The sequence below is a fragment of the Pezoporus flaviventris genome, unplaced genomic scaffold (genome assembly GCF_033815535.1).
Source record: "Pezoporus flaviventris isolate CSIRO_AGI_PZ_B2104156 unplaced genomic scaffold, CSIRO_AGI_Pfla_v1 ptg000006l, whole genome shotgun sequence".
In the NCBI taxonomy this organism is placed as follows: domain Eukaryota; kingdom Metazoa; phylum Chordata; class Aves; order Psittaciformes; family Psittacidae; genus Pezoporus; species Pezoporus flaviventris.
Genome location: NW_026892554.1, coordinates 20,547,482 through 20,562,671, shown reverse-complemented (window position 1 = coordinate 20,562,671; position 15,190 = coordinate 20,547,482). Strand labels below are relative to the sequence as shown.

At 49.8% G+C, this 15,190-nt stretch overlaps 1 protein-coding gene across 2 annotated transcripts in view; it reads right to left on the bottom strand.

The window, feature by feature from the left end:
• HCN4 (hyperpolarization activated cyclic nucleotide gated potassium channel 4) overlaps nt 1-15,190 on the bottom strand; it is a 136,350-nt gene that overhangs the window by 57,933 nt on the left and 63,227 nt on the right. For both annotated transcript variants that reach the window (XM_061447355.1, XM_061447354.1), the window contains exon 2: nt 12,273-12,696. In XM_061447355.1, coding sequence (XP_061303339.1) covers nt 12,273-12,696 — 424 coding nt within the window. The remainder of the gene's footprint in view (nt 1-12,272; nt 12,697-15,190) is intronic.

Here is a 15,190-nt window from a genome sequence, read left to right as displayed (position 1 = left end):
CACAAGCTCCCCATGACTCATTAGCCACTTTGCATCTCCCACAGATGCTCTAGCACAAGGCACGGATGGAGATACAGGGAGAGTGAGGAAGCACTGAGCTCATGTGATACCCAAAGTTCATCACATTACAACCCACTTACCCAAACCCACCAGCAGAACATCCCCCTCCAGCTGCTGAGGGTATAGGCAGCGAGGCCCTGGGAAGTGTGGAGCCGCCCAGGCTTGCTCTAGATGGTCTCTTTACATCTCCATGTGGCACATAAGGACCATGGTAAGTGCCATGGTAAGGCTTTGCCAGGGGCTGCTCCCAAGCTTTTCCAGCATCCGTGATGTGCTCTAACAACATGCCAGTGTACAGAGGCACACTTCCCAACCACCACTCCCAGCTTTCAGGGAAGATTTAGGTGAATTTAGGGGGATGCTGCATCCTTCTGGCACTGAAAGGGAGGACCTTTGTCAGTGACGCAGTCACGCTGGCATGTCTCATCTCTCCTAGGTTCACCCTGCTACTTGCCAAAATCAGCTGGGTCCAGTAGACAGGACTGGGTTTGGGTGCTGGGGATGAGAGGATGACTGAAACTTCTTTAGCTCTTCAGTACCTTTCACTGGGGATCACTGACAGAAGTCTCTGGACTTTGGCTACACCAAGTTCACAGACAAACTACACAACTTCAGCTTAATTCCTTGTAGCACCAGAAAAGCCAGACACACTGTTGGGTACAGCAAATTAGTGGATTTTGGGGTGATGCATAGTAGGAAGGAGTCTAAATAAACCCTGTTGGAGGGACAGCCTTTCCAAACTGGGCTGCACTGAGCCACAGCAAATCAAGAGGAATTAACACCCGGCAGTTTGCTGGCTGAAAAATAAATAAATATAAATGAAAAGGAAAAAACCCAACAACCACAGCTGCTGTTAACTGCTCCCACCCCCTCCAGGGACCTGGGGAAGAGCAGGCCCCTCAGCTGCTGCAAGGGACGTTAATCCTCCCAGCTTCCTGCCAGCGTTTACAAGGAAGCGCTGCTGCTGCTTGTCTGACTGCTTGTCACTGCCAGCACAGGGACAGGCTCTCACCTCATCCTCCCCAGGTGGGAGCACCTGAAGTGATCCACGTCAGGGCAGCCCCCGCTGCACCTAGTCACTTCTCCATCTTCAAGGCGTGCTCAGCTCCTGGCCCACAGCTGACTCATCACACCATTTCCCTCACACCAGTATCCCTCTACACCAAATCCACTTACACACTGCATAAACCATCATCCTTTCATGATCCATCCTGGCTGATGAACCTGAGAAACACTCCCCACATTTCCCCTTCTCTCCTAAACCCTCAAACTAACAGAGTAAACCATGTGATGATAACATCCTCTTCTACGCTCATCCACCTTGATGAACCCAAGTCAACAGGTCAAGGGAGAGGATACATCACAAAACAACGAACAGCTACCTGAGACAGAAGGGTGTGCTAAGATAAAGATACATATGGCCCACACAGGGCTGTTTCCAGGGAAGAATAGGAACAGTCTCCCCCAGCCCTGGGGAAGGACCTCCTATAGGTTACTTAGCAGGGAAGCCTATGTTTCTATCCTATCTCAGTGGGATGCTCAGGGTCTGCGTCAAGCACATCCCAGCCCTAACAGCACTTCAGAAGTGTGAATGAACTGCAGTTGTTTAAGATCTGTGAGGTGACTACATTATCATCTTCATTCTGTGGGGAGGAACATTACAGGACTCCAGGCATGTGGCTCATCCTAAGCCCAGAAGGAAGGCAGCAGGATACTTGTGGTGTTTCTGTTTTCAGATCACATCTCTCTTTCTCCAGCTGTCACAAAAGGCAGAATGATCAGACCCTCTCTGATTTCTGGCTTCTCCTTCATAAATACCGGATGAGGAAATGGCAAAGAGAGACCCACCAGCAGGTCAGCAGGGAACTGCCTGCTACATGGCTCTGCCAAGGGCCACCACTGCCATTTTGCATCCTCAGGGAAAAGAGTTTTCTCTTAGGTTAAAAAGCCCAAGTCCATCACGTCCCTTCCTTCCCCTTTCCCTCTGTCTGTGCACAAAACACCCACTGCACTCTGCCCCTGACTGACCAGATCATGTAGAGAACCACCGAGGTGAGGACTGAGAGTGCTGCGTGGTCCAGGCTGCTCTGCAGCTGACCCAGCTCAGCACTGCTCAGCGTGTGGCCGGCTGCCACCACCGTCCCTCGGATGCTGCAGTGCACCCAGCTGAGCACCGCTGAGTCACGGAGCCTTGGAAGTGCCAGGGGTAGGAGAGGAGGTCTGTGAGTGAAAAGCAGGGCGACTCCCATCTTTTTCCCACTTTATGGAACATTCTTGTTGAGGAACTTCTGGACAGGCATCACCCAGCTCACAGCTCTGGCAGCTGCGGCTCTGCAGGACTGAGGAAAGGGAGGAATAGTTACCAAAATATCCCTGGCCATGTGGGAGTAGAGAAGGTGACAGACGCTGGAAGAGATGAACAGGGGACATGAGTTCCTTGGAAGGAAAACCGGGGGTGAAGATCAGCGCTGCCAACACTTCAGAATGCTTCTGTGGTGCTTGAACAAAGTGAATAAAAGGTTCTCCTACTGAAATCACAGAGGTATTTCCAAGTCCTCTTCCAAAAAGGCAATAAGGAAAACTCTGACAGGAACTGCAAAGAGGTTGCAGAAACATTTGCCATTCTGCTGTGTCTCTGGGAATGTGGAAACTGCCTCACCCTTTCCTCTAGCCCTTGGGGTACTCCTGCTTATCAAAACTGGGGGACTTAAAGCAGAAGAGGAAGCTTGAAAATCTGCATCCTTAAGAGAGAAGCAAGAATGAAATGTCATCTCTCAGCTCCGAAAGAGTTACCACATCGATTTCTGCTTCAGAAAAATGAGGTTAAGTTGGATGCATTAAGCTGGCAAACTGGATAATTGCATGTCCTGAAACTGTCTTCGAACCAGCTCTTTTCACAGCGGTGCTCAGAAAATAACTTCATCAATAAGGCTCCTGCCCATTAAACCTTCGCACTCTCTGTGCCCTGCTCAGGAGTGAAGCCTGTCCTTCTCGACAAAGACTTCTTCTTCCTTTCACCTCGAGCTAGTAGGGAAAGTAGAGCTGTCTGCATTGCATTAGCATGTTTCCGGCAAGAGAAAAAGAGGGTAAAAACCAAACACATTCTCAGGGCTCGGGATTTCTGGCTCCGGTTCCCCACACACAATGTGCTGCTGAGAGTCTTGCACTGGGACTGGCAACTTCTCCTCTGGAGTGGAAGTGAGATCCACTCAGAGCCAAAGCTTGGCCTCAGGATTGTGTTCCTCCATTCCCCAGCAAGAGCGGCCAGGGGCAGCCACTTCCATCCCACCCAACCCTGGTGCATCCCCAAAGGCAGGAAGGGTCCTGACCCTTCTGCATGGCTGATGTTGCCCTGTCCCCCTCCCTAAGTGCACAGCACCTTTGAAAGGCAAGAGCTTGCCTTTGCATGGCAAGGCATTTGAATTCTTTAACTCACAGCATTATGGAGGGGTGGTGCTGGAGCCTGAGGGCTCACTCCAGCCCAGCGACCCTTGTCTGGGAGAGGGATTCAGGCTTCTGCTCTGCCTTGAGCTCCACAACACACCAGCACTTGCCAAGGGCTGTTGTGTCTGTGGTCAGTGAGGTGTATTGCAATCGCCTGTTCTTTCCCACCGGCCCTATCCACCTACAGGAATAAAGCTACCCTGGATTCCTCTGGTGTCAGTGGTGTCTCAGAGTGCCCACAGCTTCAAGGGGGGAGGCGAGCAAAGTAAACCAGACAAGAAGAAACCACACACATATCTAAAGAGCTCTTGAGAGATTTTCCAGGATCTAAACCCTTCATGCCAGTGAGTGGGGTATTTTCCCTTCCTGCCAGCAGGGATTTGCTTTCCTTCAGTCCCACTTCAGCAGGAGCAGCTTCAGGTCCCACCTGGCACTTCCCTTGCCCAGTGACTGGCTCGGAGCACATGAGGATGCTCTGCGAGGAGATGAAGTAACTGACTTCAACCTCTCTTGGTAAAAACAGCTCCACATCGACAGGCTCCTCCTTACGCTCCAAAATCCCCTTTTCTCCCTCCCCCGTTAACCAACTTGATTGTCTTTTTTCCATGGTCCTATTCTGGGCCAAGCTCCTGCTTTATTCACACAACTTAGGGTTTTGGCACGCTCTTTTCCAACCCTGTCTTGCTAAATACAAAAAGTGAGGTGAGGAAATGCTGTTCTCCTCAACTACCTCATTAAAGCTTTTCACTTGCTACAAACACAATCAATAGCGCCTTCCTGGAAGAACCTTCAACCAGAGGAGTAATGTGTTTACCACCACTTGCCAAGGCTAATGGTAAAGCACACTGACTTTAAGAATACGGTGGGTTTGGCAGCGTATGATTCCCATACTCCCAAAAGGCAAAACCAGACTTGGCAGTGGATCAGCAACCCAAATGGCAACAAGAATCTCCTTCTGAATGGCTTTAGGAGCTGTATCAGCCGTCTTGCTGACAACAGCACTATATATATGCACATCACATACATACCATGCATGTGCTATATTGCCATATACCGACACAAGGCTCTGCAGAGTAGGCTGCCTACATACACAACCCGAGGGGCTCAGTTCCAGCTCCAGGGAGAGTACAGCCCTCGCAGGTTGGCCTTCACTGGGCTTTTTCTATGGGGCACAGCTCTACTGCAGTGTGAATCTGTGCTCCTACAGGTTCAGGGACCCAGGCACTGCCTTTGCTGCTTCCTGAGCTCACCAGATTTTTCAGTGATTTAGAGCTCTCCTTAAGCTTTGCAGTCAGAGCACAAGGTTGTGAAGCCCCCTCGTCCTGTTACAAACATACCTGGTATCACACCACCTCACACATCACCTCTATGACAGAACACAGCAGGCTCTCAGTGTGCTGAGGGGCCCCCCATGGCCGCAGCTGGAGCATGCCCCATCCCCAACGCATGCAGCCTAAATGGTACTAAACCTTAGAAACCATCATGCCAGACGCCAGCACTTCTCTGAGGACCCTCTGTTACTGCAACACAACAGCACTGATAAAGCCTGCCAGGAACCCCCTCCACAAACAATGGCCTGAAGAAGAATGACAGGCAGCTGGGCAGGATCTGGGCTCTGAGCTGCAGGCAGCTGGTGCTGGCAGAGAAATACAGGGACATGAGCTCCCCAGGAGAAAGGAAAACTCACCACGGTGCCCAGTGGAGGGGCACGTAAGGAGCAGGCTGGGAGGAGTCTGAGCGAAGAGGAAAATGAAAGGCTGGAGCAGCAACCAGCGATCACAGTGATTAGAGACCATTAGGAGATCAGCCTCTCTCTTTTGAAACCTCTATAATTCCATCTCGGCATCAAAGCCCAGACTGGTGGCCCCTGTGACTCAGAACCAGGGCTGGGTACAGGCTAGACCTGGGCACTAACATAGCCTTACACCCTGGCCAGTATGGACTTCACTGCAGAAAGGGGGGGGGGGGGGGGGGGGAAGAGGGAATTTAACCCACAGCTGCTACTAGAGGGAGCCTGAGGCTTACCAGGGCCAGCCCCAGTGATGATTTTGTCACACAGGTACCTGGCTACTTAGAACAGATGCAAGAAAAACCATCCATGAGACAGCAAATGACTTGCTACAAGTTGGATCTGAACCATGGACCTAGCGACAAATGGCTCCATGCCCTAATCCCAACCCCTCAAGCCATCTATTCCCCGTCATAGCATCCTGTTGACAGCAGACACATTAAGCAGTGCCAGAAGGAAACTGTAAAATAATAAAAGGCTTTTTTTCCTTTTTCATGGCAACCTCTGTAGCTGTGCAGCTATGCAAATATTTGCCTGGCTCCTTGTAATGCATTATAACCCCTTCTTTATGATATTCTCTCTTTGAAACTATTCTCATTTCCCAGGTGGGAGCTTAATTTGCATTATGGCAAAGATAAACCCCACCAAACCCCACTTTTTTAGGTGTCTTTTGGCACAGAGCAGGGGACAGATCACTAGGTGACTGTGGGCAAGTGAGGGGAAATCCAGTGCCTGGATAGGAACAGAGAACATTGTTTTCTTCTGTGGTCTGTCCTCCTTCCACGAAGATGTGCTGTACAGCAGAAACAGTTCAATGTGGTACAATCTTCTAATGCATCAACAAGAGGGGTTTGCCATTGATTTCAGCTCAGCCTGGGTTTCCTCAAAAGGAAAAGATGCTGGAGTTTTGGGTCACTTTGTGCAGGAAGAGGGAAAATTGCTATAATTTGCATTATGGCTGTAATAAGCTCCTCTAATGACATTAAAGACAAATGCTGCTTTCATAGATGAGGTAATGCAAATATAGGAAGGAATCCAGCCCATCCTCCCCCCCTCCCTGCCACATTACCAGTGTTTATTGAGTCTGCTTTTACTCCAGGGTGGCCAGAGGTTTTATGAGTTACTCCCCTGGGTCTGCCTTGCAATTGAACATGACAGAATTGCAAATCATAGCAATACAAACTTTGCTAAGCTATTTGGAACTGCCTGTGCAATGGGAGCTTTCTGTGCTACTGCAGAGCAACCATTTTGCCCGGCTCCTTGCCTCTCAGAATCCATGGATTTGGCCTAACATTACATCCCCAGGCCACTAGCCACATTATCACAGAATCACAGAATGGTTTGGGTTGCAAAGGACCTTAAGATCATCCAGTTCCAACCCCTGCCACGGGCAGGGACACCTTCCACTAGAGCAGCTTGCTCCAACCTGGCCTTGAACACTGCCAGGGATGGGGCAGCCACAGCTTCTCTGGGCACCCTGTGCCAGTGCCTCAGCACCCTCCCAGGGAAGAATTTCATCCATATATCCAACCTGAAGAAGGCTACAAATAGGTCAGAAGAAACTAAGGGAATTATTGTTCACATCACAAGGAAAAGCAATTGGGAGCCATATTCTCACAGCCTCAGAGGCTCTCTCCTAGTCCTTCCACAAAGGCCCTTCTAGCCTTTGAATCAATGTTCTGAATCTCTCTAAATCTTTCTGGAAGTGAGGTCACCCTTCATAATGATGTGCCCAGTAACAGACCTGACGAGATGCATTCCCTCCATTCTCAAGCTTCTATGTAATGTGAAAACTCAAGGGAAGAAAAGGACAGCATTCAGGAAAGTTTTCACGCTTTCATTGATGTAATAGCTTGAAAATCACCAAATTGCCCTTTTCTTCAGGTTCCAGCTGTAAAATTTGAAAACTGTATTTTTTTTTTCTGACAAAAATCAGCAAAAATCCTCTTACTTATGATAATCTTATCATTGTGATATGTATCAAACCCAGTTAGCTCCTTCCCTTCCCATCATAACCCCTCGCACCTTGGGATGGGTTTGTAGGATGTTAATATTCAGAGTCTGCTTCCTCTCAACAGTTTCTCCAATACAACAGCGTGAAGGTCCAACTCCCTGACTAAGGTGGATGTTACAATGTGCCTCCACGTTCCCCCAGTCAGGAACCACTGAGCAGCCCAGACACCCTGAAATGCTCTTGGAGTGGTTCAAAGGCCAAGATGACAACAGCTTCCCTGGGAATGAACACGGCATGACAGGAGAACCCATGTATGAAGCTGGTGCAGGGCCTGGAGCACAAGTCTGATGGGGAACGGCTGGGGGACAGGGGGGGGTTCAGTCTGGAGAAGAGAAGGCTCAGGGGGACCTGATGGCTCCCTACAACTGCCTGACAGGAGGAGGGAGCCAGGAGGGGCTGGGCTCTGCTCCCAAGGAACAAGGGATGGGACAAGAGGAAACGGCCTCAAGCTGCACCAGGGCAGGTTTAGATGGAGCTGAGGAACAATTCCTGCCCCAGAGGGTGCTCAGGCATTGGAACAGGCTGCCCAGGGCAGGGCTGCAGTCACTGTCCCTGCAAGTGTTCACACAGTGTGGAGACGAGGCCTCAGTGCCATGGGTTAGGGGTGGCCTTGGCACTGCTGGGGAGGGGTTGGACTGGATGTGCTTAAAGGGCTTTTCCAACCTGGTTGATTCCATGATTCTATGTTTGTTCTGTCTCTGGCTGTACAGCCCTGCACACAGACCCTCCTGGATCTCTGCCTATAGACTTGGTGACTACCAGACACTGAAGTTCAGAATATGCTACGGAGGCAAGGCTCTGGCCAGTACAGTGTGCCTCCCTCCACTGCTGCCAAGCTTCCCACTGCAGGGTAGGTATGGCAGACACTTCAGAAGGACTCTATTTATATCCTGCCCTACTGGTGAAGTCATGCGTTGGACCACTCATGCAAAATGGATCATGCAAATGAAACTGCTGTGTTTGGAATTTAGCTTATTTTCGTACCCCAGTGAACACGGGTGCATTAGAATGTTTTGCTTCTTTGTTTTTCTGTTTCCTTCAGGTTGTTTGCCCAGCTGCAGGCCTCAAAGCACTTGGTTCAGATCTGGGGAGGATGTCAGAGCAGAGCTCTGCTGAGCCACAGTGGTGCTGGCACTTCAAACCACTGGCTCTCGAGCCCACAGGCTCCTGACTAGCACTGATCTGGAACGGGTGAGAGCCTGGCTGCTTTACAGCACTGCAGCCTTAGAGAAGCTGCTCTCTCCTCACTGCAGGGTGAGTGATAAATTCATGCAGAGCATGGCCAATTGCAGGGGAAGAAACGGAGAGGCTCACTGTGAACTCAGGAAGGGACCACTTATCCCTGTACTCACTCAGAACTATACTAATGCACAGATGGAATGTTCATCTTGGAGGCAGAGTAAGTAGATTAACATCTCTGTGTACACTGGATCGCCCTCTCCCCCTCATGCAGGACCCAGAGTCTCAGCACCAGTTATAAGCGAGGCAGCAGCGGTTGCTCCATCAGAAGTCCCAGCATAAGCTCAGTACATGCGAGCAGTGATGCTGCATCCAGACACAAGGCAGCACGCTCCCTCCCTGACTACTCCATCTGTTAACTCTGCCTCGGACTGCCCCTCACGCAGTCCTGTTCACACACAGACTCTTCTTCAGTGGACCAGTGAGCCCTACTGAAGTCTTAGTTAGCTTATCTGGTCATATGCAAAGAGCCTAACAGAGGATTCTACCTATCAGATAAGCCACTGAGTGGGGTAGTGTGGGGGGGAGCAAAGGAGAAGGAAAGTCTTCAGCACCCACCGGTCCCCCTTTAACCCTGCACAGCAACCTGCCCCCTGCGCACACCCCGAGGAAGTCTAGTCCAACACTGCTGTGTCCTACAGGAATGAACACTTCCAGATCACCACTGCTGATCTGTGCAGTGAGGGAAGATTAATGGGAACTTTCAGAGTAAGTAGGCACTTCAGAGTAAGAAGAAGAAAGAACTGTCAGTGTGGTTCCAGGGAGCGCAACCATTTACTCCCACACAAAGATGAAGAAGCACTTTTCTTCCCTCTCTCCTTGCTGCTTGGTAGCGTGCACTGCACCAACAAGGGATGAGCTCTTCTCTCTGCTTCCCTCCCTGATTTGAGAGGGTGGAAAACCTCCTAGGATCATACTCTCTCCAGGAAACTGCTGCTTGGGAAAAACTATGGTGTTCGGGCTGCTGGGCTCTGCAATGCATATCAGAGTCTGCATTGCAGTCTCAAACTGCAATCCAGCACCATCTGTCCCCTCCGCTTGCAGCACTGCATCACTCCAGGACTCAGTTCTTCAGGGGGGGTCTGGGGAGCTCCTGGCTGTGCTGCCCTGGTACCCACCACAGCCAGCAAAAGGGTGAGATGCCCCACTGGTCTGCATCACCAGCCTGAAACCAGAAATGGCTGCTCAGAGAAAAGTGGGTGAGATGGCAGGGAAAGGGCTCTGGTTTGCTTTCATTTCATTATGGTTTAGAACAAATCCAGTACAATCAACAGCAAATATACTTAAATACTCTTCAACAGCCTTCAGGAAAGGAAGTCAAGGAGCAGAGACAAGCAAGCAGGGAGCTCTGCACGGATGGAGCTATGTGCACATCTGTATGAAGGAGCAACTTTAACAACAGCCTAAGCCACCACCTTGCCTTTCCTGAGTGTTCTTCGATTAGAGGACAGAGCAGCAACAGAGCCAAGGGACAGGACAACAGACCTGGAGACACTTCACTGCTCTGCTCAGTCTCTGACTTACTGAGTCACACTGGGAAGGACACTTTTGCTTTATTTATCTCCATCTCTGCACTTCCTGCCTGCCTGTGCTATGAAGCAAATGAAACTTGCACTGAACAGCACTGAACAGCACCTTGCACAACATCATCCCAAACTTCACCAAGGCATTTTGCTCTGCTGCAAGTAAAGCAGTCACAAATCGTACCACCACAAAGCGGAAGTGTGCACCAGTGCTCCCCCTCTGAGCCAGTGATGCTGGGAGGAGGTCCAGCTCTATCACGAATTAGTGTTCTGACAGCTCGGTGCAATCTAACCATGACTTGCATGGCTGCTTTCCCTTCACATTCCCAGGAGCACACTCTGCATTAGATCATGCTCTGCATCAGATCATGCTCTGCATCAGGCTCTGCTCCAAAGAAGAAGAGGAAGTACGGGGAGGAAGACGTACCTGCCTTGACCAGCTTTCCTTGTCCTGGAAATATGCTCCTGACATGTGGAGAAGGATGCTTAGAGCTTTCTCTCTGCTTTGAAGAGCACAGAGACAGGAAAATTAACTAATCTTCAACCTACCTGTAAGGTTGTGGTCTCACTTGAATTATGCCCGACAGCTCAACCTCCACATGGGAACTCCCCTGGGAACAGCACAGGGCTCTTGCTTTTAACCAGACCTTTATGGAAACCAGTAACGAGTGGGGTCCCTCAGGGATTGGTGTTGGGACCGGTCTTGCTCAACATCTTTGTCTCTGACATGGACAGTGGGATTGAGCACACCCTCGGCAAGTTTGCCGATGACCCCAAGCTGTGTGGTTCGGTTGATACCCTGGAGGGAAGGAATGCCATCCAGAGGGACCCTGACATGCTTGGGAGGTGGGCTGATGCCAACCTCATGAAGTTTAACCATGCCAAGTGCAAGGTCCTACACCTGGGTCGGAGCAATGCCAGGCACAGCTACAGGTTGGGCAGAGAAGAGATTCAGAGCAGCCCAAGGAGAAGGACTTGGAGGTGTTGGTTGATGATAAAATGAACATGAGCCGGCTTCAGTGTGCGCTCACAGCCCAGAAACCAACCGTATCCTGGGCTGCATCCAAAGGAGCGTGACCAGCAGGTCGAAGGAGGTGATCCTGCCCCTCTGCTCTGCTCTCGTGAGACCTCACCTGGAGCATTGTGTGCAGTTCTGGTGTCCTCAGACGGGACATGGAACTGTTGGAACAAGTCCAGAGGAGGCCACAAGGATGATCAGGGGACTGGAGCACCTCCTGTATGAAGACAGATAGGCTGAGAACATTGGGGCTGTTCAGCTGGAGAAGAGAAGGCTGCACGGAGACCTCATAGCAGCTTCCAGTATCTGAAGGGGGCCTATAGGGATGCTGGGGAGGGACTCTTCATTAGGGACTGTAGTGACAGGACAAGGGGTAACGGGTTAAAACTTAAACAGGGGAAGTTTAGATTGGATATAAGGAGGAAGTTCTTTACTGTGAGGGTGCTGAGGCACTGGAATGGGTTGCCCAGGGAGGTTGTGAATGCTCCATCCCTAGCGGTGTTCAAGGCCAGGTTGGACGAGGCCTTGGGTGATATGGTTTAGTGTGAGGTGTCCCTGCCCATGGCAGGGGGGTTGGAACTTGATGATCTTAAGGTCCTTTCCAACCCTAACTATTCTATGATTCTATGTCTTTAAACAGACACTATTTATCAGCAGATTGCTCTTCTTTCCTCTTCCCCTTAACACAGAGTAAGAGAATTTAGAAAGCAAGAAGTTTATAAATACATCACTGAGCCATTTATTTAAGAGATAAGCATGTCAAAGAAGAAGTGCCACAGGTTCTGCAAATCAGCTTTATCTAGACCTTTCCTTTGAGCCGTTTCTGGACCTTCTGGAGCTCTGGGAGGGCAGGACCCTGGTGTCTGGCTAACTGCTCCACTCACTGGCAGCTCTGTAACTCCACACTTGTGGCAGGGGGTCCACCCAGCCGATACATCATCTCTACAGAGTATATATATTATGATGGTGAAGCAGACAGTACAGTATCAAGTGACTACACACCAATATGCTGAAGGCCCTCTCAGGAACCTGCTAAAAGCAAAGCATCAGACTCAAGACACAATTTGTTAGCATTCACACTGGCAGAAAGCAGGAGAATGGGCATTCAAAGAAAGCACCACTGTGTAATACCAGCATAAACAGAGAAAAGATGTAGGATGCAAGTGCACCCCAGGCTCTGCTCACCTCCTCCCACTGGTGGATGTAGCGGATGAGGCGGGAGAGCCGCAGCAGCCGCAGGAGGCTGAGGATCTTGGTGAAGCGCACGATGCGCAGCGCCCGGGCTGTCTTGTACACCTCCGAGTCAATGCGGGTTTCAACTATCAAGAAGATATAGTCCACAGGGATGGAGGAGATAAAATCCACCACAAACCAGCTCTTCAGGTACTTCATCTTGATCCTCTGTGGGTCTAGGATGATCTCTGTGTTGTCCTCCACCACAATCCCAGTTCGGAAGTTGAGGACAAGGTCTATGAGGAAGAACGTGTCCGAAACCACATTGAAGACAATCCACGGCGTAGTGTTTTCATCCTTGAAAAAAGTGATGCCCACAGGGATGATGATCAGGTTCCCTACCATCAGGAGCAGCATGGTCAAATCCCAATAAAACCTGGACAGCAAGACAGAAACACACAAGATCAGCTACAGTGTGGGAGATGAGGGAGCCCAGGTCAACATAACTAATGCGCTTATTATGCCTCTACTGCCAATCACTCCCTGTGCTCTGCCAGTCTGTCTGTACTCAGAGCACACAAGCTGCTAATGACGTACTTGATATCACAGGAACACTCATCTTCTGGCTTAGAGGGTTCAGAAAGGAACTGAGTACAGGCATGAACATGCCCACTTGAAAACTTCAACTGGGACTTCAGAGCCATCCGAGCAGAGACTGACATACCTGCAGTTACTACAATGACTGTTAGGTAAAGGGATAAAGAACACAAGCATGTGGAAGGCCTCAGAGTTCACGTATCAGTAAAGCCACTTGGGGTTAACACCCTCGGGCTACTGCCTGATCTTTGTTTGGAAGCAGCAAGCACTGACAGCACTGGGATCAGGATGGAAATGAAGACTGGGCTGTGATCTGCAGTGCTCAGTTATGGGCTGAGCCAAGCTTCTGCTGAGCCTGGACTTGAGGAGGTAGTCCACACTCTACAGACCCCTGTTTGTACAGGCATCATCAATAAAGCCTGGAGGCACATGCCTGAAAATATCTCTTTCTTTTCTAAAGTAAGCAATGACAACATTTAACGGCTGCTCCATGGAGCAGTCTCCAAGAACCTTCTCTTCCCTGCAGTGGCAAGTCAGTAGTGTTGTTCTAAGATTTCCCTGAGGTGTCAGTGTAAAAGATACACAACGACGTTGCCACAACTCACCCAGAGTGAGGAGTAAAAACCTGCCTGGGTCTCCCAGTTTGTTGAGGAGTCTCAGGAAGGAGCCTCTGCCCACCACAGTGGTGTTCCAAATGTTTCACATACAGAGATGCCAACGTGTTGTGGCTTCACACTGCCAAGATTTCATCAGCTCCACGCTGTAGATTACAGGGTGGCTACTACAATATTGTGAGGTATCATGAATAACTTGTATTAAACTGCACTTGTCCCAGCAAATGAGCAAAGGGCACGGAGCAAAGAGACTATCAGGGCTGGTTATCAGCATGGTATTTGTATTATTACTGATCTCTTGAGTACCAAGTAAGACAAACTTCCTAGGCCACTGAGCAGGTTAACACGAGGGAGAGAACTGAGCCTTCCTTTAAATCAACCTTCCCAACAGTGCTGAAGTCAACGGCATGAGTCTGGATTTACAGGGATAGAATGCAGGGAACTGTTGGGTTTGCTGAAGGACATGCACGCGCTGCTTCTCTGTCTGACAGGTTGCAGCCCAAATCACTGAGGTGTTTCAGGAGGAAGTGATTTGCCTTAAAGATCCTCAAAATGTAGCTTTGGTAAGAGCTGTTCAGCTGGGCCTCTGAGCTCCTACAGAGCAGTATCTCTATAGTGAGGCAACTATACCCATCTCATAAACCTCCCATCAGAAAAACAAAACGGGCAGAGTATGCTTTAAAACCCCTATAGCATATTTAAGATTGCAGGCATTACACAGGTACAGACAGGTCACAACCCAGCACCACACCAGCAGTTCTCAGAACATTCAGCAGAGGCTGGTAGGAACTGACTTCAGTATAAGCAAAGCTATAATCCACTGTTGAGGTTTTATGCCATCATCTATCTCTGCCCTGCTCTCTAAGTGCCATGCCCCTGCAGGCACGGCAGCACCCAGTCCTTCACCCATAAGGCTGCAGCTGGTGTTGGTAGACACCCAGCAATGAGATTTGTCCGTCTCTAAGAGCTGGGCTGTGTCACACAGTGTTGTACATTAATACAGCAGAAATCCATGTCGTGGTCTTCCTCAGGAAGGGCTTGAGATGATGCTGCAGCTTTCCTAGTCAATTCATCTACATAATAATCCCACAAGAGCAGCAAGTCTGGACGCAGTGTGTGTATTAGCACTGAAAACAAATAACCTCCCAGCCATCTTTAATTTGCCTTAGGGATACAGAAGGAGATGCACAAAGAAAAGGATTTCTTCCTGAGTTTCAAATGAATAGCATGAGGCAGCCATGGTCAGACATGCAGGGATGGAACAGTGAGAGGCTTTCCTCAGAGAGCCTGGGATCCTTGTGCCTCTTATTTTCACACTGGGTGGTGATTTCAATACTCAGTGGCAAGTGGTGACAGTGACAGCAGTGGTAAGGATGGCTCCGCAGCTTCAGGAAGATGTTTTCCATACACACAACCCCAGTAAAGTGCTTTCTGCCTGGCTCTAGCACCTCCTGTTACCCCACTCCTGCAGTCAGCACAGTCATAGCACGGTCAGCTGTCCTGCATCCTGATTTATGGCATTTCTTACAGCTATTCCCATTCTAAGATCCTCAGACTCACTTCACACGTGTTCCTCAGTCCCAGTCTGCTATTACTGCTGATCTGTCTGCAGAGAGTCATGGTTTGTAATGCTGGCAAGCAAAGATGAAGTGTGAAAATTCACTGCCCTGTGTTTCTTAAAGCAGAGTTCTCCTCCAGGGTGTACTAGTGCCTCAAGAT